A 23,782-nucleotide genomic window follows, 5' to 3' on the forward strand; every position below is an offset into this window, starting at 1 on the left:
GCTGGGGTCTGGGCGTCCTGGGCTAAACTGGGCACCTTTGATAACTTGGGGCCCCTGGTGGTGGCAGGGGTGTGGGGTGTGCGGCAGGAGATGGAGAGAGTGACTGCATTCGAGATGAAGTCGGTTCCAGGAACGGTTTGAGGTGCTGACATCGATTGTATCGCCGTGTGCTTTTTATATCAAGGCTGAGGTCCTTTTATCAATATTGTACTTGTCTTCAGAAAGTCTTCATGTTTTCCAACCTCTCTCAGGTATGTGCTTGTGAGCGAGGCTTTGAGCTGAAAAGCAGTGGCCGAATCTGCGAGGATGTGGATGAATGCCAGAGACTGGGTGGTCAGCCTTGCAGTCAGACCTGTATCAACACCAAGGGCTCCTACAGCTGCACCTGTCATCCTGGCTACTCGCTGGAGCCTGATGGCCATACCTGTAAAGCAACAGGTAAACGAGCTGGGAGTATCTCCTAAGCTGTGGGTCCAGAGTTTGGAGGTCCTAAATCGTCCAGGAAAACCAATGCACATCTCTCTTTCTTAGGTCGTAAGTGCTCCTGCCTGCTTTATCTGTCTTCAGAACAAGACTTGCACAATCCCAAAGCTCCCTTTTTATACTTCGTATTTCAGACTGAATTCAAGTCTGAAAGTATCTACCAATAAGGCATTATTATAAGAAAATCATACTTGAACCTCTGTATGCATGGGTCAGCCTTACCAGAAGTTAGAATAAATATCCAAAGCCCTGAAAAGCACTTCTTTCCTACCCAACTACCCCCAAATATTTAGTTGTAAATGTGGTTTTCAATTTAAGCTAATTATGCCTTTATTCTGAGTATCTTCAAACCATGGGTATTAGCTTAACCATTACATGAAGGAAAGAACTACTTAGATGCCAGCTAGATGGTTTCACAGCCTTGGCAATGAGAAGGCAAAAACTACTTTGTCCTCTGATTCCTTAGCAGTGCTGGGTTCCCTGTTCAAACTCCTTAAGAAAGCAGTTCTTTTTTGACAGGTACTGAACCGATCCTGCTTGTGGCAATTCAGTTTAAGCTACTCCTCTATGGATTGAGGAGCTTAAAAGAAGATATTCTGGCAACTATAGACAAGAACCTGATTATTTTCTCTATTGACTATGACTTAGTGGATCAGAAAGTCTTCTGGACCGATACCAGTGCGGAAAGTATTAGATGGATAAGCATGGACACAAAGAAGAAAGGGACTGTGGTGAAAGGTATGTCCCCTTATAGAGACTCTCATCTTGCCCTTACTAAATACACGCAGCATGAAAAATAAGATGAGTGGTGATGAACTTTCTAAACATTGGTTTATACCTCCTTAACAAAAAGGGATCAAGCCTTGCTAGTTGCTTAGAAATGAGAAGATGCATCGCAATAGATATGAAGTCCAACAATAAGTCAGTGATCATTACTCATAATGGTCATCTTCCTCTACAAATAGTACTTTGGGAACATTTAAATGAAGACTGTTCTGATGGAGATGCATATACCAGTTGGAAAATGAATTAACATGGCATGCAAGTCTGATGCCTGTGAGCTTCAAGCTTGTAAAAACCTATAATTTAACCTAAGTACACATGTTGAATGGTTTCCTTTCTTCAGGAATAAAGTCAGACTATATAGCAGTTGACTGGATTGGGAGGAATCTCTACTGGACAGATGGGACAGCTGGTCAGATTTTAGCAATTCAGTTGACTGCTGTTTGGAGAGGAAAATCTGAGTACACGATCGTCCTGGACAATGACTTGAACCAACCACGATCTTTGGCTTTAGATCCCCTAAATGGGTGAGTCCAGGTGTCACAATGCCTGGTCAAGTCTGTTTGTTGTTCTTCTTTAGTTCTACTTTGGTTGTGTTCCCTCAACACAGAACGAGTGAACAGAAACCTTATCTGACTTTATTTTAGATCTTATGACGATGTGAGTCAACCATACATAGTTGTTTTGAAAGCTCCTGGAAAAAGTCCTTTATTTCCGGAAAGTGAGATGTAGGTGTGCTCACCTGGTGGCCCATCTATACTTTCTTTTGCTAAAATAAACAAATATACCTCAGAGTGGAAAATTATTATGGCTTTAAAATGGCAGGAGGAGGGAGAATGAAACTAAGGATTGTGTTTAATTTACAGTAATGTGATTGGTGGTGGTGATGGGGGCAGAGTAATCGGGTGTGTGGGTGGAGCCTGGGTTCTTTTGTCTAGAGCCCTTCCCTCTGCAAGGGCCAGGAACTTGTAGACAGCATTTCCAACTTGTCTGAGCTAAGCCCTGATTGGGATGGCCATGTGTATCAAATGTAAGAACAAGACAGAGCAACACTCGGGATCCAGAGGTGACCCAGACCAGATACCTTCCCTCTGCTTTTCTCACCTTTTCAATACCTCCAACCAGGAATCTGGTAACGTAGTTCTCAGGAAATTGGCAGGAGCTTCCTGATGCATCTAATGACTTGGTGGCCAAGAATGAGTTCTGAGGCACACATCTGCATGTGGAACTAGCCTACTTGCTAGTCCAGAAAAGACTGGCAGGTTCCCAAAAGATTGGCTAGCCCAGAAAAGATTGATATTTTCCAGGCTAGGGACTAATATATTTCTTAGACTTTTTGTACAGCTGTCATTATAGGTATTTTATCCCTAAGTGATAAATAAACAATCACCATAAAATTTCAAGGAAAACGTTTTACTATCTTACAAATTATGCTTAAGGCACAGACCACATTTAATTTTGAGGGAAAGAAATAATTAGGCTGTAAATCAGTGTTTTAAGGAATGAACGGATGTTATTTTCCATGAGGTAACACTTTATCTCAAGGCTGACTTATCCACATAGGTTAATGTACTGGTCTGAAACTGGAGGAGAACCTCAAATAAAACAAGCTGGAATGGATGGGAGCAGCAGAAAAATACTCCTCAATCAAGGTCTTGGCTGGCCAACTAGCATAGCTCTCGACAAGATGAGTTGGAAGATATTCTGGTCTGATGACAAATTTCACTGCATTGGCTCTGTCAATCTAGACGGTACTGGTATTCGCGTAAGTGTTCTTTTGGTATTAGGCTGGTGTGAGATGTCATGTGCCTTGTGTAAAACTCACCCCGGGAACCTCACCATCACCATTTTAGATGTTGCAGCTAACACAAATCAAGAGCCCCTTTTTGGTTGCTGTGTTTGAAGATGAAGTCTTCTGGTCTGAAATGAAGACGAGAACAGTACAGCGCATGAAAAAGACGACGGGCAAGAACAGGGCTGTCCTCATCAAGCGTTTGGAGCAGCCTTATGGACTTAAGGTCTATAGTTTACGTTTCAAAATATCCCCGATCCTCCCTGGAAAGGCTATGTGTATGAGCTGCCCAAGGACAAACTGTAGTGACATCCATCTATAATGACTAAACGGCAAGATTGAACCACTTGCCATTTTGAAGGATTCGGCAATGCAGAGTGACATCTAGCTGTTTTCTTCCAGATAATGCACGAAGTGCTACAGCCCAGGTCTTCGAATCCTTGTCTGGACACTGGATGTTCTCACTTGTGCCTTCTGAGCCCGCAATCCAAGGGAAGCTGTCGTTGCCCAGTTGGACTCGTGCTTGCAGATGATGGCATCAACTGTGTTCCACTCAAGGAGTCTGCGTTTCTGTTCCTTGGGTTGCCCACAGTTATCATGCAGGTACTGTCCTATCCTGTCACATGTCTGTGCTTGGGCCTCAGTCTGTTTCAGACTTTGAGTAACTTGAATTCTCTTGAATTCAAGAGAATTCCCCTTGGAATATTCTTCAAATGCAATTTAAATTTGAATAGTCACTGTGTGCTGGGAGTTATGATGACCAAAACAAGGTAGCTATGAAATGAAGACCACTTCTACTCAAATTCCTTAAGAAATGCTTAGTACCTCAGAACACAATGAGGTTAGGAATCTGACAGTGTGTTTAACTCGGTTGAGTTGTCCAAGCACCTAGCTGATGATGTAGAGTAATTCCAAATACAAGCAACTCGGCTGGGTTCTAGCCTAGGGGCAAGCACATTTTGTGAGGGAACTTTTCTTAAATCATAGGAGGGTAAAAGGTAGTAACAAGCAATTCACCCCTACCTTCTACCATCCAGAGGACTTGTCGACTTCGGCATTTTAAAATGACAAAACATATTTTGGGGTTGGAAGACCGACTTCAGTTTCAGTAAGATCTTAAAAGTGGAATCTCATTTAAAGAGGAGGGTCTTTAACATATGAGTGTATCAAATCTACACGTTGTACACCGTAAACTCACGCAGTGTTATATGTCAATTTTATCTCAATAAAAATTTTAAAAATTAAGGGGAGGGCCTTTCACAGAGGAGTAAATCTTCAAAGCACATGGATTCAAGGAATTTTAAGTGCTTGAAGCTCCAGGAAGGGAGGGAAGTACGATCTGCTTTTAGACGATAGACTATATGAAAATCTGAATTTAAGTATCTTAACAGCAAGATCAAGATGAAGAATTAAATTAGACTCAACTGGTGCCATCCACTTAATTTTTTTCCCATAGATTTATCTGAAAAATCTAGAAGCTTCAGGAGGACGAGCAACTTTACCAGAACATAGGCTTCTTCCCTTTACCAATGTGAACCAGCTTGCATCAATGGACTACCTTGTCCAGGAGAAGGTACTCTACCTGTCTGAGTTGAATAAGGGTGATATCTGGCTACTGAGGCTCAAAGAATCTGGAAAGCTCTCTTGGAGGAAAATCATATCTGTGGAGGGCACAGTGATTGACCTTGCTGTGGACTGGTTGAGTGGACACGTATACTGGATTGACAGTGAGAATCCTTACATCAACGTAGCTTCCTCCAAAGGCCAGTATGCCACGGTCTTGCTCAGTGAAAGTCTTCACCGCCCCACCTCTGTCGTGCTCCACCCCCCGACTGCAGTCATGTGCTTTGTGGACCTGGGTCCCCAGGATGACGGTAGGCGTGGCTCCAGCATTGAATGTGCCTCCATGGATGGCAGCAAGAGGAAGGTGCTCTGGCAGAAACCCCAGGTCCCTGTGGGCCTGACCTTTTCTGATGCAGGGACCCGATTGTACTGGGCTGATCCTGGTAAGCAGTTATCTTCTACACCCTAAATCTGAGTGTGAGGGACCCTGCCAGAGAAATAGAGATGTTCTGCTTTCTGGTCTTCAGCTATAACTTCAAATAGCTTTTAGGTCTGAGTTTACATTTTCTGCACCACCTTCTAAACAAATACAATCATTCCCCATCCTGAGCAGCATATGGTAGCCCAGAGAGTCCTGCCGTTGCCTTTTGGTGAAGGAATGAAATCAAGAACTTAACAAATATGCATGAGCAAATCTTTGTGTATTACTGTTAGAGTAGAATAAATAAGAACTGGTCTTCAAAAAATGCATGGCAGACAGTGATCTCCTGGAGAGGAGGCAGGACAAGACATAAAGAGCTACAGGATGGAGTACAGCTGTTTGGGCCCCAAGAAATTAACTGAACCTCTCCTTCTAGGGAGAGGACTCATAGAAAGTATTCAACAGGATGGCTCTAGATACAGACTAGACCGCAGAGGAATTCAGGGCCTTAACCTCTTTACGTATGGCCAAGGCATGATGTTCTGGAGCACAGTGGATGATGGTAGGTCTTAACTCTACAACTGATTGTCTTTGTGAGCTGAATTAACTAGTGGGTATCTAAAGTGAAGCTGCTACTGCTTAGCACTGATCTTTGGCAGTGCCTTTCTTTTGGAAGAATAGCTAAGCAACTTCCCTAATTTAACATGTATATGTTAATAGTGATTCTGTGCTTTAGAGGAGCTTTTACTTATTTGGTTATTCTTTATATATATGAATATGCTTAATCCTGTTCTGCCTGAGATTTCTGGCTGTCATATGAGGCTCTTGGCTTTGGAGGACACCCGGGTATGGTACAGACATAACTGGGTCAGGAATGGGAAATAGGTGGTAAAACTGCTTTGTCAGTTAGTAGCTGTAACACCTTACCTATAACATGAAGGAAGTGTACCTGTCTCAGTTGACGAAGTACACGTGAAAGTACTAGATGAACTGTAGAGCATTCTATACTTGCAAGGTATTTCTAGTATTCAAAGAGATTGTCTAAACCACAGTACTCTAGTATATTATTTCTGACTAGTCTAGATTTGGTAAAAACTGGAAAATGCTGCTTAAAGTAAATCTGTCTCTTTATATTTCCCAATGTTGGTCCATTGACCAGTTGGGCTGGTCTCATGAAAATTGCAAAAATAAGTTGTCAGATCCTACCCCAAAGATGCAAATTATTAGGTATGTGGTGAGACCTTTGCCATTTATTTTAAGATCCCCTGGTGACTCTTGTTGCAGACAAGCCATTTTCAGAAATATTGTTCTAGAGCAATGTTTAAAATCATTATCCATCAATCGCACGAGCTGCATTTAGGTGTCTCCTAATTTTAGGTGTCTCCTAATTAGGAGACATTAGGTGTCTCCTAATTAGGTGTATCCTAATTTTCTGTCTTTATATTTGGATGTATATCAATGTGCTGGATGTAACTTCCACCAGACTTTATTTTCAGCAAAGCCATAGAACTGTTTTTTTACTGATCTTGAAGTTTCTTCCCAGAAACAAGATTTAGAAAAATGCACGTCTCTTCTTAAAACCCTTGTTATTCACCTGGAATTTTTGCAGATGAGTGACAGTTTTCATACTGAGCAATGGTCTTTGCCTAGGAAATGACCATAAGATAAAATATCACTTCTGTTAATGATTGTTCACTGGCTTTTGTTTCAGCCCAAATCAATAAAGTTTGGTACAGCAAAGCAGAACTTTCAGAAAACCAGTGGTTCCAAGTAGACCAGAAGATTGTGGATTTAAAAGTTTATAGTAAACTTAGCCAACAGGGTAAGCAACCTTGCAGTGATTATAACAACACTGAAGTCTATTGAATTTCCCCATGAAGGGATTGTTCCATCCTGCAATATCTCCTTGGAATATCTTTGTGTTTCCCATTAAAATATTTCTCTGGCACATTCCTGTAGATCTGCATAACTCTTATCTTTATGCATTATGTATGGTCTGGTTCTGGTATATAGCTAGTCCTGTTATGGAGCTAGTAGACACAATGGTGGTAAGGATGTTGGGCTGGGGTTTGGTACACTTGGGTTCTATTTTAAGTTCTCTTACTGTAGACTGAATTACAGCTGTGATATAATCGAAATCCCCTTTTAGTTCTAAAGTGAACTGGTCTTCATTCTACTCATTGTCACTTGTATCTACTTGTGATGTTAACTTTGATATATCAACTCCAGGTGCTCAGATGTGTTTCTCCACCTTTCTTATAGACACAGATGCCTAACTGAGTGTTTGAGGAGGGTGATGCTGGGCTTAACATAGTAATAGATGAAATCTCTTCCTAGTTGAGATAAACACCAACAATAATTAGTGTTAAATAGTTAACCATACCTATCACTACCATATATGATGGGTGTATTAGTCTTAAGGGAGTGCTGCTCCACTGGTTGGTTTTTGAAAGCTAAACTTTATAAACCAGTATGAGTCATGCTTAAACTCCTGAAGTCTTGGCTTTGTGGGGAGAACCTTTTTAGAATTCTTCAGTGTAATAAATTGTCATCCAAGTGATGATGGTCTATCACTTACTTCTGAGAACCAGAAGGAGGGTCCCTGTCACCTCTGAAGTACATTTTATCTTCAATATATCCATAATATATTCCAGAATTCCTGGAATATGTCAAGAGGTAAAACCACTAGAAGTCAAGGCTTGAGATAGAAGCCTTAGTTATAAATGGCTGACTTAATCAGACTCCTGTCCCCGACCCTCCAACCCCCACCCCTAGCAACCACCCATCTGTTCTCTGTATCTGTGACTCTTAGAGGGATGAGAGAGACCACAGCCTCCATGTTCGCATCTAAAGAGAGCTTTATTTCTAAGGCCCTTCTAGTTCCGATGTTGGCTACGTGGTGCAAAGGGGAAAGAGAACTTACAGTGGATCTTGGATGGGCCAGAGTTCACCTCAAGTTTTCTTAAGCTGGTCCTTTGTCTGAACTCCTGGCCTTCTAAAACCATCCTTATCCATGAAGAAGAATCACCAATTACTTGGTATTTAGTTGGCTAAAACGAATTAAATTGAAAAGCTACCTACTCTGGGAAAAAACATCTGGGTCCTCTAACTCTGATAGTCTATTTGCAAAAGTTTGCAGGAGACCCTTCTGAAATAGTCTAAATCAATATTTTTTTTGGGGGGGTGGGGATCCACAGGTAGTAACCGTTGCTCAAAAGACAATGGAGGATGCAGCCATATCTGTTTACCAAACCCGGAAGGACAGACTTGTAAATGTCCCAGTGGGTACTACTTGGCTGACGTAAAGAAATGTATTGAAGCTGTCCGATGCTCTGCACCGTCACAATCCTGTAAGGATGGTCAGAAATGCATTTCTGTGGCGCAGGTTTGTGATGGTCGTGCTGACTGTCTGGATGGATCTGATGAAATGGACTGTGAGTAACTCCCACCCAGGACCCACCACTGGTCACCATGGTGATTTACCTTTAGTAATATCTAATTCCACAGTGTCCCTCAAGATTTTATCCTTTAAACTGTTACTTCCTTCTCACTGTGTACTCTTGAAACTGAACAATATGAAACTTCTAACTGGGGGCAATTGGATATAGATTATGTGGACTCTGTGAAAAGCTTATGTCCCCGCTGATTTGATTTTACAGTAGGCTGTATGAGAGTGTGCTCCACAGGGCTCAACAGTGTATTTTGTCTGAAAGAGCACTCATCTAACCCAGATCTGATTCAGTCCATGGAAACTGATCACAATAGTGAGCATCGCCTAGGGGGTAAGCAGTTGGGTAAACTTTTTTTTTTTTTTTTGCGGCACGCGGGCCTCTCACTGCTGTGGCCTCTCCCGTTGCGGAGCACAGGCTCCGGACGCGCAGGCTCAGCGGCCATGGCTCACAGGCCCAGCCGCTCCACGGCATGTGGGATCTTCCCAGACCGGGGCACAAACCCGTATCCCCTGCATCAGCAGGCAGACTCTCAACCACTGCGCCACCAAGGAAGCCCATGGGCAAACTATTTGACTTGTCTTGGTTCCCCCTTTTTAATGTGGAAATAGCACTTTCTATCTCATAGAGTTGTTAAGGAATCCAAGAGAATGTGTAGAAAGCTGTCATATTAGTGTATAACACCGTCATGTTAGTACTTAAATGCTAGCCTCAGATGGTTGTTACAGAAATATTGTTCCAAATCATGCCTTCATGGGAAGATGTCACCGTGGCCAGTCAGCTAAGTGACCAAAATACCTAATTCTGCTGGAACCACCAGCTATAGCTCCGTTGGTATCAAAGTCCCCTTCACTGTAGAGTCAAAGAGACAGTGGGCTTGGTACCGAAACTGGTCATAACCAGTAAAGGAAGAGATTTGGAAAAGGAGCCTTACAGTGAAGAGTTCTCCTTGACTTCTCAACTTAAATTCTTGTTTCCCTAAAACCTGACTAACTGGAAGACCACTTATTACCTCTAAACACTTCATCTTAAATAGGAAAGATGAGCGATTTTGATTCCCAGAGTTGATTCTATTTTTTAGCAAATAAGGGTGGTTTTGTTGAAAGTGCTGTGTTGGCAGTGACTCAAGGATGGGGGTAAATGAGTGAGAAATTTATCACCTTTACCCTTTAGGTTAGGCTAGGTTTCTGGTTTAAAATGAAACCAGAAACCTGACCTAACCTAGCCTTCTCTTGCTCTTCCATTCTTGATGACCCAGGCCCAAGTACTGACTCTGCTTCTTAATGATTTCACCCTGACTTTTACATAAAGCTTTTTTGGGGGAAATGGCACTGGGTGTATAAGATTAGGCTGACTTCCTCTGGATGTACCCTACCATCAAGGACCCTAAATGCCCAGGAGTGGAAATCCTCCTGTGATGCCAGCTTAGGGCAGAGGCAAGAAGTAGTTTTTTTGCCAATTCTGCTGTTTTTACTCCTGGTACTTCTGTCTTCCATGTGAGGAATAATACTTGTGCCAACAGTGACAGAGAATATGGTGAAATGCCTTAAACACAAACTTAACTCTTGGATTCCTCTTTGGTTAGAACCCTGTTGCCTACTCCCTGCTTTATGAATGCCCCTCCCACACTGCCATCAAATCTGGTTCAATATTTGCAACTTGTACATCTTGATAAACGTAGTTTACTTGGACTCAAAAAATTTGAAATATTTACCAATAAACCTAATCCTTCTAGTCTGGATATTTACTGCTTCGATCTACTACACTCATCCTTATAGAGTAAAACATTTTTGTAACTGGTGGGATTGACCTTGGCTAAAATTCTGCTCACCATCATTTGAAGACAGATTGGTATGATAGACTACACTGGTCCTGAAACCAAGTTTTTTTGTTTTTGTTTTTTGCGGTACGTGGGCCTCTCACTGCTGTGGCCTCTCCCGCCGCAGAGCACAGGCTCCGGACACGCAGGCCCAGCGGCCGTGGCTCACGGGCCCAGCCGCTCCGCAACATGCAGGATCCTCCTGGACCGGGGCACGAACCCATGTCCCCTGCATCGGCAGGCAGACTCTCAACCACTGCACCACCAGGGAAGCCCACTAAAACGAAGTATTTTAAGTGCCTTAAGATATGTAGTTTTTTATCAGCTTTTAATAGTTTTTTTGTTTAGCCAAAAGTAATGGTAGTGATCATGATTTCATAAATTCAAACTTATCTGGTTAAGTTCACTACAATTCTTGTTCTTCTGAAATAGTCTTAATTTACAATGACAAACTTGTGTATATACTCACACTCACACCTACTGTTTTTGTAGGTACCTATCCACATAAAACCCATTCGACACCAACACCTAAAATGTCAGAGGCTGGAAAAAGACTGACACCAAAAGCTGCCCAACCTCTCCAGGGTACCAAGTCTACCAAGGCTAAATCTCCAGGTCCAAAGGCGATGAATTATCCTGTCAGAAAAACGCTAACCCCTCTGATGCCTGCTGTAGACAGCAAGACTCCAGAAACCAAGGAAGGAGTTCAGCCCAAGGACTCACAGAAGGGAAAACTTCTGCTCTGTAGCAGTGATTTCTGTAATGGAAGGGGAATCTGTACAATGGAAGGAGAGCTGAGAAAATGCAGCTGTCTGATGGGATACGGCGGAGAGTTCTGTGAAGAAGCAGCACGTAGACCTGCCCCTGGCCACATGGCCCTCAGCTTAACCATAGCCCTGTCAGCTGTTCTGGTCCTTCTGGGAGCCTTTGTATATTTCAGAAGAGAACACAAATTAAAACGGTGAGCAGCTACTAATGTCCTCATGGGAGAATTTTATTCCAAAGAAGGCTTATTAAATAAAATTAAAACAAGATTAATGACATTGGAGATATGAACCCACTCTAGAAATTTGCCCTCTGAGAAAAGATTTGAGCAACAAAGCAGCCTGGATGCTGACCTGGAAAAATCATACTTGGGACCGTCTCTTTGAGTGAGACCTGGGACAAACGATATTGTAAGGGGTACGTGGCATTTATGCAGATAAAATCTGCCTCAACAGCAGTCAGTGACACAGTCTCAGGGGTGATGTCAGGAGAGTCCCCTCCAATGAGGCAGAGTCAGGGCCAGTGACCGTCTGGAGGAAACATTTGTTAAGGTGTGTTAGTTTGCTAGGGCTGCTTAAACAAGTACCAGAGACTGCGTGTCTTAGACAACAGAAACTTATTTTCTCACAGTTCTGGAAGCTGGAAGTTTGAAATCAATGTGTCAGTGGGGTTTGTTTCTTCTGAGGCTGAGGTTTGCTTTTCTCCTTGGATTGTAGATGCAGACTTCTCCCTGTGTCTTCACGTGGTCTTCTCTCTGTACATGTTCATGTCCTAATCTCCTCTTCTTATAAGGACACCAGTCCTATTGGATCAGGGCCCACACTAATGACCTCCTTTTCACATAATTACTGCTTTGATGACCCTATCCTCAAATATGGTCACATTCTGAGGTACTAGGGGTTAAGACTTCAACATATGAATTTTAGGGGGACACAACATAGCCCTTGACAGGAGGTGAAATAAACTCATGAGAGGTTTAAGGCAAAAGCATAAAGTTTTGTCTAAAAGCAAGAGTCATTGGGTTAAAGAAACAAACAAGAATAACTCAAAAATGATTGAGTAAGAATGATGACAAAATAAGCTTTAGGAAGATACACTAACTGAAGCAATTGATTAGATAAACATATTGGCAAAGGACATTAAGCAGCCTGTGTATGGAGAGATGTTACAGAGATGACCAAAATCCTTACAAGTTACATGTCCTCTGCCCAGCCTTCACCTTGCAGACTGAAGAAAAGGCCAGGAGAAATGATATATCTTTGCCTAAAGTAACACTGGTCAATAGCCAGCCAACTGGTTAATGTTAAGATGAACTGAGGTGCTTCCCTTGGGCTTCTGTCAGTCAGGCCTGTCTTCTACATTAACCTGCTTTCTTAACTCACCTGTGTCCAGTTGCTACTTACCTGTTTTTGGATTCAGTTCTCACTGACTCCAATTTCCTAGTTTCCTCTCAATTGAGAAGATGTATCATTTTGGAAGTTAAGTGAATGCCTAGTAACAAATCATAACTGACTCAAGTATTGGCCATTCTAGGCCAGTTCTTTGTCAAAGGGACATTTAAAATAGGGCATAGTTCCCATAACAACTTTTGATAGGGGACGAGTTGGCCATTTCTAACCATGGCCCATTCCCAGCTTCTACCTTAAGGAACAACTCTTTTGACTTTCTCTGATTTCTAGAAACAGTACAGCATCATCAAGGAATTTGACCTGCCATAAAGAGAATAACCAAGAAGAGGAGAATCTAATGAATAGTGAGACTTTTGTCAATGAAGCCTATGATGAAGAGGTATGCCTGGGAACTGTCTTCGAGGAAAACAGGTGGTGAGATCCAGTCACAAAATGCCCCTTCCAAAAAATCCTAGCAGGGTGAAAGTAGGCAGTGTTAACTTAAAGAGTTTTTTGTTATTGGCAAATGATGTTATCATGTAGACCAAATGAATGCTCAGTAACTTTTTTGATTTCAGATTCTGTTCAGTCTCTTGTTGTTCAAACCAAACTGAAACATACATGAAATAGTAATCAAGAAATTTGGCTTTTGGTGGACTTCCAAAAGGAGTTCAGTACTCTTGTGGGGTGGAGTGAGGTGTATTCAGGGTTAGTTAACATTACCCTTAAAATTTATGTCCCTCCCATCCCGTGATCTCTGCTAACTTCCACATAGCTCAACCACTTCTGTGTTTTTGCTTTGTTTTAATATAATGCGTATTCTCTAATTTCAAGTCTCTTTTTCTACAGGATTTGCTAACCTCTTTACAAACTGACTAACCTGACAAAAAAGGAGCTGAAACATCTCAATAAAAACTGTTTATATATTTCACTGTGTACTGTTTTAACTTCTGTAACAGTTTGTGGTAAATGGTAACTTCATATTAAAATAACTGCTTTTTATTTTTTTAATTTATTTTATTGAAGTATGGTTGATTTACAATGTTGTGTTAATTTCTGCTACACAGCAAAGTGTTTCAGTTATACATTTACATACATTCTTTTTCATATTCTTTTCCATTCTGGTTTATCACAGGATACTGAATATAGTTCCCTGTGCTACACAGTAGGACGTTGTTGTTCATCCATTCTCTATATAATGGTTTGCATCTGCTGACCCCAGACCCCCAATCCCTCCCTCCCCCACCACCCACCTTGGCAACCATAAGTCTGTTCTCTATGTCTGTGAGTCTGTTTCCGTTTCATAGTTAAGTTCATTTGTGTCATATTTTAGATTCCACATATAAGTGATATAATATGGTATTTGTCTTTCTCTTTCTGACTTACTTTACTTAGTATGATAATCTCCGGGTCCATCCATGTTGCTGCAAATGGCATTATTTCATTCATTTTTTATGGCTGAGTAATACTCCATTGTATATATGTACCACATCTTCTTTATCCATTCAGCTGTCAAAAGACATTTAGATTGCTTCCATGTCTTGGCCATTGTGAATAGTGCTGCTATTAGCATAGGGGTGCACGTATCTTTTTGAATTATAGTTTTGTCCAGATATATGCCCAGGAGTGAGACTGGTACCAAAAGTGTGGTCCAGCTGCTCACTGCTCAAAAGCCAATAAAGAGGCAAGGTTGGTGGAAGTTTGCTTTATTTCTCAAGCCGGCAACTGAGGGGGGACGGTGGACTCCTGTCCAAGGCCAACTCCCCCTGCAACCATCAGTGGACAAGAGCTTCTACAGGTGCAGGGAGGGGGCTACATGCAGAAAGAGCACAGTCATCTTGAAATTGGTCAGGCTGTGGTCTGATCAGTGTCATCGTGACTTTTGTAAGTACAGTAATCTTCAGTTCCAGGGTCAGTTTGTTCCCATTTCTTTGAGGCCAGCTCTCAGAATTGTGGCAGCTTATGTCATGGCTACAGTCTAGTAATCATGTAGTTAACTTCTTCCACCTGGTGGGGGTTTTAGTATCTATAATACTAAATACTAATACATTTTTCCTTAATGGTTAAAGCAGATGTACAATGTATGTTTAATAGGCCACAATCAGGCTGTTTTGGTTAGCCTAAAGTGCAAATTAAATCATGTATAAGACGGAAGGACTTCCCCATACCTCAATATGTGAAAATTTCTTCTATCATTCTCCCCTTTTAATTGCAAATCTTTTCATAGAAAGCATTGATAATCAATCTATTTTTCCAGCATTGCCAGACTGACTCAGTTGCCTGCTCTGGGTCCATTCATGTCCCTTGATGCTAGGCCTACTTTTTGTTTATCTTTTGGCCTAGATATTCACATTGGATTCGAAAACTAGACACACAGAGGCATTGGCACAAAGGGGCTTTGGACCAGAAGTCATCTCAACCAGCTCATGTCTGCTAGGGAAACATGTAAACGCTACTTAGATCCCAAAGCCCCTTTGTGCCAGTACCTCTGTGTGTCCTCCTGGATCGCTACTTTATTCATACCCACATAAGGAATCAAGGGCATTGAATCTGTGATGGAACACAGGTAACAAAGCAGGAGTATGGTCTAAAGTTCAACAGCAGCAACCTTGGGCAAATCACTTAATCATAGAACTGTTACCCAATGATAAAAATAGGATTAACAGAACCTACATCAGGCCATTTGGGTATCAAATTAAAACACAAAAATGCCTGCTTAGCCTGGTACCTGAGACTGATAACATGAGACTAAATTTTAATAAACACAATGATTTGGAAGACTTCTTGCTTTGGGGTTTTCCAGACTATTCATATTTAGTTTCTTGCAGAATGAATTTGTATAGGATGCCAAGGATAAAGAGAAGTTCTAGGCTTATTACTGGGGGTGTAGTGCATAAAACCAACTGTGCTTTGCAGTCAAGTATAAAACTTCCCAAGTAGAGATCAACCTGACCTGAAGAACACACGTTGGGGGCTCACCTTCCTTGAGGCTGGGAGACACATGGAACATCATCAAATTGCCTCTGGGGCTCAGCTGTATTTGAGAGAACCTATCTCAGCCGCACAGTGCCCTAGACCCCTCTCATCCACAGGGTGAATCTCACATTTCTCTTGCCATCTCGCCCAAGAGCCATCCTCACTGCCAAGCCTGCCCTTGGCAAAGCTCTGCCTCTGTCTGCAAAAATGCGTACCAATGACACAAAAGCCTCCAGATTGAAAGCCTGTATGGAAGATATACAACAGAATTATCACTTTCTGGACATGCTTAAGCCGCGGCCTTGGCTCCTTAGACCCTAACCCTCCACCAGACTTGCAGGGCTGGTGTCCTGGCTGGCTCAGTCCACTTTTGTGGGCTCTGCTGGAATGGCACTCTCAGCCCTCCCTTCTGCTCTGCAGACCCATTTCCTGTCTGGGCCCCAGAAACACCCCCTGTCTGCTCTTCCTGGGGAAAAGAGAGCTTACTGGAGCCAAACTGTCACATATGCACTCCTTCCAACCTGCCCACTCTTACTTATATCTTTCCTATTTTTGGTCCTTTATAAATGTGTGCCTAGGTGTTATCCCATCTGAAGTTACTTAACACATCCTGTTACGCTTTCTCTATTCAAGAATTCACAAAATATCTCAATGTCCTTTTCATCAGAAAGGCTTAATTTTATGAAAGAACACTTAAGATTTTATACTTAATTCCTAACAATCCCATCCCCTAAATTGATTGTAATATGTCAATTTCATGACCTTATCTATTTGGAGCAACGGACATGTTATGAAGCATAAAAGCTTTCTAGTGTGATAATCTCTACATTAATTTCTTAATTCCTCTACAGCTAATAATCATAGCAGTAAGCCTGTAGAAGATAGAAAATTTGAACTTCGTTATAGAAACTGAACTTCTGTAACCTGGTAAATAGGTTTGAGTTTTCTTCTGGAAGAAAAAGAGCTTTTCCTGTAGAAGATAGAAAATTTGAACTTCGTTATAGAAACTGAACTTCTGTAACCTGGTAAATAGGTTTGAGTTTTCTTCTGGAAGAAAAAGAGCTTTGGAAAAGTTAATTGTTTTATGGTTTAGGCTCAAAGATCCCTACACAAAACTTGACCTTTTGTGTCTATTGCTAGCAATTAAGAGTTAAATTAGGCATTTTATACTGTTGTCCCTTGGTATCCGCGAGGGGTTGGTTCCAGGACCCTCGTGGATACCAAAATCCACGGATGCTCAAGGTCCTTACACCCAGCCCTCCGTATCCATGGGTTGTGCATTGAAAATATTCCATTTGCATTTGGCTGAATCCACGGATGCAGAACCCGCAGATATGGAAAATGGACTGTGCTTATTCTCTTTAGGAAACAAATTAGGGGAGGGGTCATGGATGATGGGTGTGCTGTACTAAGTTCCAACTGTTTTAACTGCTAGGTGGCTTAGGAAATTCAGGAAAAATGAGAACTAGAATATGGAGTTTGTTGCTCTCAGGCCAGTTACTAATTTTATGGGTCAATCAGCTTCCCCAACGTTCACTGTTCAAATTTCACATCTCTTCTGTCAGCCTCCTCTAGTTCTTAACCCTCGCTCTCAGAATATTAAATTCAGGAAGGCCCTCTGATAACACTGAATCGAGTCTTCCCAGTTACACAGCTGAAGAAACTGAAATCCAGCAAGAGCAGGGCTTAGGCTATAATTAGGGAATATATTGTTACCCACGTTCTAGAAAACTTGCAGTGACTTTTTCAGTTTCTTCAGCCCTGTGGTGAGTGGCAGTTCTTTTGGAGGCACCCACGGTGGTGGGGGAGGGTTGACAGGCCATCTGTCACATGGATGGCCAAGGTGCTTGGTCACTGGACAAGGATGCGGTAGGGCTGTACTTAAGCCGCTCTCTCCCCTTGTCCCACTGGAGAATCAAGCCCTCTGGTCAGTACTGTCTCCCCCATACCCCCAGCCTTGTCTACATTTTCCTTTATTTGTGCAAATTAAACCTTGTTTTCCTGTGTTCAGTCCTGCTTCATAAAGATTTTCTGGAGGAGGTCATTTTATTGTCTTTAGTGAAAAAAGAACAGAATGTGGGCAGAATTTGTTGGGAAGATGGGGTGAGAATTTCACGTAAGTTTTCACTTGAAATATTAAGGGAATTCCCTGGCGGTCCAGTGGTTAGGATTCCACGCTTTCACTGCCGAGGGCGCGGGTTCAATCCCTGGTCGGGGAACTAAGATCCCTCAAGCCTTGTGGTGTGGCCAAATTAAAAAAAAAGAAGAAGAAATATTGATTGAGTTCCTTATTTTCCTCCCTTCCCAAAGGGAGAAAGATCTCATCTGTAATGTCTTGGGAATAGAGGAGGCATGGGTTGTGCTCTACTGGTCTTTGTAAGCCAATCGTAACCCAATTGACAAAGCTGCTCCTGTGGCCTCCTCCCCACCAGTGCTGGTGAGCCCTTGCCCCTGGGTTTCGAGGCAGTGGCCTCAGGCCACGAATTACTTTCCAAGTACCTGATAAGCCGTGCATAAGGTGAGGAAGTACTTGGGTACAGAAATGGCTTTTAGAGGCAACTTTAATATATTAAATTTCTAACAGGCTCTAAAGAAGTGTTATAACCATTCTAGGATTACAAAAATAAACAGAAGCTGCCCATGCCCCTACCTTAAGTTTTGAGGTAAAATGAGTAAGCATACCAAGAAAAGTGCACATTTGAATATTTAAATGATACGTTCAAAGATGACACCTCTAAGCTGATGGGGGAAAGTAGTTTAGGGTATGTGTGTAGGAGAAAGTGATGAGGGTGAAAAACCTGAGCCTTGGCCAAATCATGAATGGAATTTAAGCTAAGAGTGAATGATAGGTAAGGAAGATCCTGAGAGTTTTGAAGATGAATTCGTCCTTCACTTTAGGAAGGTCAGGGTGAAGATGTGAGGTGAGTGTGGGGAGAGAGATTCTGGTTATTAAACTTTCCCATCACCTTGCGGACGTGATGCGGCTCTGAAGTTGAAAGATCTTTCTCTGCCTACCGTGCTGTGAGGCTGTCTATACACTGGCAGAATAGAATGTTCTTCACCTGCTATTCTTATATCAAATTGTTTATATTTGACTCTGAAAACATGCTATACAACAGACTGAATCCAGACTGTATTCCCTCCAAAAAGAGCTATTAGACCAGAAGAGGTCCTCAGATTCACTCAGTTGTACCCCCAGCTTCTTCCTGTCCTTACCATCCCTGTCTAGAGTGAAGGAGAAGTAAAGCAAGCCAGTACCAAGACCACTATGGAAACCTGTTTTCACTAATATTTCTTTACTGGGAAATTGGAGTTTGCCGTTCTCTCTGATGTCCAATCTTTTCTTTCAGTTCTCTGCGCAAGCCCCCTCTCCTTCCCGACCACCTTTCTTAAAATACTGCCTTTTTTCTCCAGTCCTTGACCCTGGTTTATTATTCTTCGTTTTCCTTGTACATCTTTCTCACTCTAGAGTATGCAAGTTCTACAAACTTGGGCCTGGAATAAATTTGCTTTCCAAGGCATCCAAAGATGTCCTGACAGGATGACAGGTGCCCCCAAACTTACAAATGATCTAGGCCATGAAGAGGAGGGTGCCTGCTGAAGCATCTTTGACAGCACCTCCACAAGGGATCAACAGCCTGTGTGCCAAGAACCTTACTTCTCCTTAATGAGGGTGGGCGTCTAGATCAGAGCCCGATTGGCAGATGGGCAGAGCAGAAGCTGTGTTAATGCAGGGTCTGCTCTACTTTCACAGATTCCTCACTCCTCCAGGCAGAGCTTGAGTAATCCTGAAAAGACTTCACTCATTAATGGGGACACATACTCTGTATGTCAGTAGAATTATTAAGAGTGAATATTTTTATAGCAAAAAGAAGTTTAGTTTTCTTAAAGGGATTTTTGGTTTTATTTCTGTGGATGAGGCAAAATGCAGTTCTAACTCAGAGCAAATCTTAATCACCAAAGAGGAAGTGTTTTGGATATAAGCCAGTGGACAGGGACAGTGGGCAGGGAGAAGTAAAAACATACAAAGAACCAGTATTGATTGTTTTTACCACAGATTCCCTAGAAACAATGGAATTATGATGCAGGCAAGATTCAGTAGATTTGGTACTTGCCAGAAACCCAAAATCTTTATGTTGTCTGCCAGGTCCTGACTTCTCAGGTGCCCAATTCCTGCCTTTTGAGGTGTCAGCTGAAAAAAGCAGGGTTGCCTTTTCTCCATTCTGGCTCTGTTCCCTAAATCAAGTCCCCTAACTCATCTAGGCAATAGCTCTCAAAGGTCTGATTACGTGCTGCCAGTTGGGATTGAAATTTGAGTGAGGCACAGTCCCAGTGAAAGCCATGCAGCTCCAGCAGATGTCTGTGAAGCAGCAGCATTGGCATCTCCTGGGAGCTAGTTAGGAAATCAGTTTCAGGTCTCACTCCAGACCTACTGAATCAGAATTTGCATTTGAAAAAGATCCCTGAGTGATATGCCAGCACATTGAAGTTTGGATGCAAAAAGAAATAGGTGATTCCAGTACAAAATGGCAAGGGAAGTGAATCTATAATATCCCTTCCACTGCTAACAAGCAGTGTGTGCTGTTTAGTTAGTTCTACTATAGCTGTGTTGTCAGTAATTTCTGCACTGAATGTTCCTACCTCTGAATTGGCTACCCACAGCAGGTGTGGGGTTTTTTTGTTTTTTAATTTTTTAATTTAATTTTATTTATTTTTTGGCTGCATTGGGTCGTCGTTGCTGTCCGTGGGCTTTCTCTAGTTGCCACGAACAGGGGCTACTCTTCGTTGTGGTGTGCGGGCTTCTCATTGCTGTGGCTTCTCTTGTTGTGGAGCACGGGCTCTAGGCACGCGGGCTTCAGTAGTTGTGGCTCGTGGGCTTAGTAGTTGTCGCTCGTGAGCTCTAGAGAGCAAGCTCAGTAGTTGTGGCGCATGGGTTTAGTTGCTCCGCAGCATGTGGGATCTTCCCAGACCAGGGCTCGAACCCATGTCCCCTGCATTGGCAGGCAGATTCTTAACCACTGCGCCTCCAGGGAAGTCCCTCGACAGCAGGTTTTAAAGATGAGATTCAGTTCAGTTCAAGATGCCCTTAAAACCAACTAATTGGAATTGGAGCCGGTCCTGCTAGAGATTTAGTCCTGAGCATGGAACACACAGCTGCCTACCTGTGATTTTAGGCAGCACTGTTACAAGAGGAAAAGATTTCTAGTCTCACCTCATGTGGAAACTGGTGCTTCTAGTTTTTTCAACAATAGACTTGGCTTTGCACAGAAAACAGCATGAACCTGAAAATAAAGCAATCAGGGATTGAAGTGGGGCCCATTGGCTACTTTTAGTAATCTTATGCTAAGAAGTGCAAAGATCTGAGTGCTAGATTTCAGAAACAGTGTATAGGCAGCCAGAAAATTGTTAGTAATGAATGCTTAAACTCCTAAAGATTATACTGGAGACAAAAAAAAAACTTTTGTGAGTTGAGTAAAACTCTTGCTTTCAAATTTTATTTATAAATAAGAGATATATATACATGTACGGTAGCCTAATGTGATTAACAGGTTCCATTTTGTTCTAAATATTTAATATATAGTCTTTTATGTCCAGGGTGAGGTAGCCAAGAAACAGAATACAGCATCAGTCCCTTCATTCTCCTTCTGGCTTCTAGAAGAGAAACTCTGGAGTGACCTCAACTTTCACACCAAAAATAAGTGATAAAAATGATAGATCCTATTTATACATGAAGAAATGTAAATATGAGTTAATCAGGTCATTTCACTCCATAAAAGCCACTAAAGCTGCTGGTATTTGCATGGCTCTACGTTTATTTCAAGAGTCCCATTCAAATATAACCAGCAAGGTACCAGTCTCTTGAGAGTTTGTGTGAAAATGAATTATGCAGCAGAAAATAAATTAATAATAATTATATTGATGCAGGGTTCATCAGCATTTCAGAATGTTGTTTGGAGATGTTAAATCGGTTTTGAGCCTCCATTTGCTGATTCTGACATTGTTATTATCAGCAAGATGCAAAGTCACCCTTTCTATGTCTCCAGCTAAAAGTATGAAAAGGCTGTCGTCCAGAAGAGGGCCCTGATCCCTCGGGCGATAAACACTAAACTCTATAAAAAGAAAACCAAACCCAACCTGAACTAATCGTCCAAGGAGTCGAGTTTGGCCAGGAAAGGAAGATCGCCCTCCAAACCAGTTACAGGAATGTGTCCGGGGGTCCGACTCCGAGCCAGGTGTTTCCAGCTGAAAGGTAACAGCCAAGTTCAAGGTTGGACCGTTGTGGGGCGAGTCCTTCATCCAGAGAGGGCCCGGCCAGAGCAGGCTGGGGGCGCCGCCTACAGGTCGGAATCGCAGGGCAGCGCGCTGCCGCAGGACCGGGTGCTGGGGGAGGACCCGCCGTGGTGGGAGTCGGGAGCCTTCTCCCCATCGAGCACTTCCACCGGGTTGCTGTAGGCCTTGGGCGGCGGCCGGGGCATCGGGAAGCCGGCCTTGCGCTGGCTGGCGGGGCCGAGCTGGACGGGCCGCGGCCGGTGCTGGCCGTCGCTGTAGTACTTGATGGCCGGCGTGAGCGCGGGCTCCGGCCAGTCGACGTACACGGTGCTGATGCTGCTGCGGCGCGCCCTGCCTGGGGGCGCCTTCCGGCAGCTGCGACAGCGCTCGGCGCACCAAGACGCGAAGCTGAGCGCCAGCGAGAAGCCGCCCAGCAGCAGCAGGCAGCTGCCCAGGTAGCCCAGCACCAGGCTGTAGCCGACCTGCACGGTGACCGGGCTGGACTGGGCGGGCAAGACGGCGCGATCCGCCAAGAAGTGGTTGTACCAGGAGACTGGGATGAGGCTCAAGAGGCCCGCGGCGAAAAGCACGACGCCGGAGAGGCCGGCCAGCGCGAAGTGGGGCTCGTCCTGCCAGCAGCGCACGCCGAGCGTCGCCAGCAGTAGCCCCAGGGCCGTGGCGGCCAGCGACGTGATCATGAGTCCCCGCGCCACCCGCACGGGCTCGGCGGCGAAGTAGCCCAAGTCGTCTGGCTGACCGCACTGGCGCTCGCGGCTGCTCTGCTCGCGGCACATGTCCCACAGGCCTTGGTACAGCACCACGTCCACCGGCTGGTCGAGGAAGCCCTTCACCAGTCTCCAGCCGGGCGTCAGCGTGCCGGTCAAGGTAAGTAGCAGCCCGCAGGGTGCGAGCACCATGCCCAGAGTCATCACCACCGGCGTCCTCATCCTGGACGGCGTACCTGCCCACTCCTCCGCCTCCGCCTCGGCCGCCGGCTTGCTATCTCGAGCCCTTGCGCCCCGGAGAGCGCTCCGGGCTCCGGCTCCCTGAAGTCCGCACGCTCGTCGCCGCCACGCCCGGAGTCCTGCGCCCGGCTCTCCTCCGGCCGCTCTTTGTCTCCGGCGCGGGGCTGTCTGCGCTCCGCTGCCCGTCCCTAGTTCGCTCCCCGCGTCCCGGCCGCTCCGCCCTACCTCCCGCCCAGCCGCCTAATCGAAACCAGCTCGCGGGCAAGTCTGATCGAAACCGGGGCCCGAGATGCCGGCGCGCAGAGGTGGCGGCCGCCGCGGCCAAACCCGTCCGGATGGGAGGGGCTGGAGTGGCGAGCAGGAAGCTGCGCGGCCCTGCGGGACTCGGACCGAGCAAAGGTCGCCCCGCCCCTGCACCTCTGCGCGGCTCCGCGGGTCCAGGTCGGCCCGGGGCGGGGAAGGAAAGAGGAGGCGCCGCCCGAACGGCCGCACCTGGCCCGGGCACTGCGCAGGTCCCTGCTTCTCAGCAGATCTCGGTAACTAAAGTTTTTCTCCGGTCCCTGCCCGTCGACCCTGCACCTGTAGCCTGTCCTCCCTCCACCCCCAGCGGGGATCCGATGGCCCCTCGAAATTTTGCGCTGTTAGCTTGCAGACACCCACGGCCGAGTGGGCGAAACCGCCCGAGATGCGCTGGGCAGGTGTGCACCGAGGGTCTTCCCGGTCGAGAAGCGTGTCCCAGAGTGTTGCACTTGTGTATTTTGTTTAATTTGCTTAAAAAAGACGCCATACTCCGGATTAACCTTGATGGAAAAGAATCAAAGCGACTGTGTTTCTGGGATGAGGAATTACCGAGGATTTTATTTTCTTTGTTTGGCCTCTTGAAACATTTTGTAACTGACGAAAAAATAAAGGGGTGTGTGTGTGTGTGTGTGCCCTGTCTAGCACACTTTTCAGGTTTGTCTACCTCTAGGGTCCTGAGACTTTCATTGTCTTTGAGCTGTTTACAACTCTGTAAATTACAGAAAACCTGTAGTGTCACAAGTGATTTTTGTCCATAGTAACGCAAATGAGTTTGTCAGTAGAATGTTAATGACTATTGCCCGACGGA

At 44.2% G+C, this 23,782-nt stretch overlaps 2 protein-coding genes across 2 annotated transcripts in view; one reads left to right on the plus strand and one right to left on the minus strand.

Annotated features, from left to right (window-relative positions):
* The window catches only part of LOC307068585 (low-density lipoprotein receptor-related protein 2-like), a gene marked incomplete at both ends in the record, with an annotated part of 41,737 nt that extends 22,905 nt beyond the window's left edge, over positions 1-18,832 (plus strand). The window contains 13 exons of the mRNA XM_079726541.1: positions 252-438; positions 1,003-1,221; positions 1,610-1,793; positions 2,830-3,031; positions 3,120-3,284; positions 3,461-3,661; positions 4,515-5,064; positions 5,479-5,604; positions 6,754-6,864; positions 8,240-8,476; positions 10,803-11,271; positions 12,755-12,898; positions 18,790-18,832. Of these exons, the coding sequence (XP_079582667.1) occupies positions 252-438; positions 1,003-1,221; positions 1,610-1,793; positions 2,830-3,031; positions 3,120-3,284; positions 3,461-3,661; positions 4,515-5,064; positions 5,479-5,604; positions 6,754-6,864; positions 8,240-8,476; positions 10,803-11,271; positions 12,755-12,898; positions 18,790-18,832 (2,838 nt within the window). The remainder of the gene's footprint in view (positions 1-251; positions 439-1,002; positions 1,222-1,609; positions 1,794-2,829; positions 3,032-3,119; positions 3,285-3,460; positions 3,662-4,514; positions 5,065-5,478; positions 5,605-6,753; positions 6,865-8,239; positions 8,477-10,802; positions 11,272-12,754; positions 12,899-18,789) is intronic.
* A 2,942-nt stretch (positions 18,833-21,774) lies between these two features.
* On the minus strand, positions 21,775-22,656 carry CLDN23 (claudin 23; the record flags this gene model as incomplete). Its single annotated transcript, XM_079726782.1, has 1 exon — positions 21,775-22,656. The coding sequence occupies one exon, from the start codon at positions 22,654-22,656 to the stop codon at positions 21,775-21,777; it is 882 nt and encodes a 293-aa protein (XP_079582908.1).
* Positions 22,657-23,782: the final 1,126 nt, after the last annotated feature.

The sequence above is a fragment of the Hyperoodon ampullatus genome (genome assembly GCF_949752795.1).
Source record: "Hyperoodon ampullatus genome assembly, chromosome: 20".
NCBI classification, from domain to species: Eukaryota; Metazoa; Chordata; class Mammalia; order Artiodactyla; family Ziphiidae; genus Hyperoodon; species Hyperoodon ampullatus.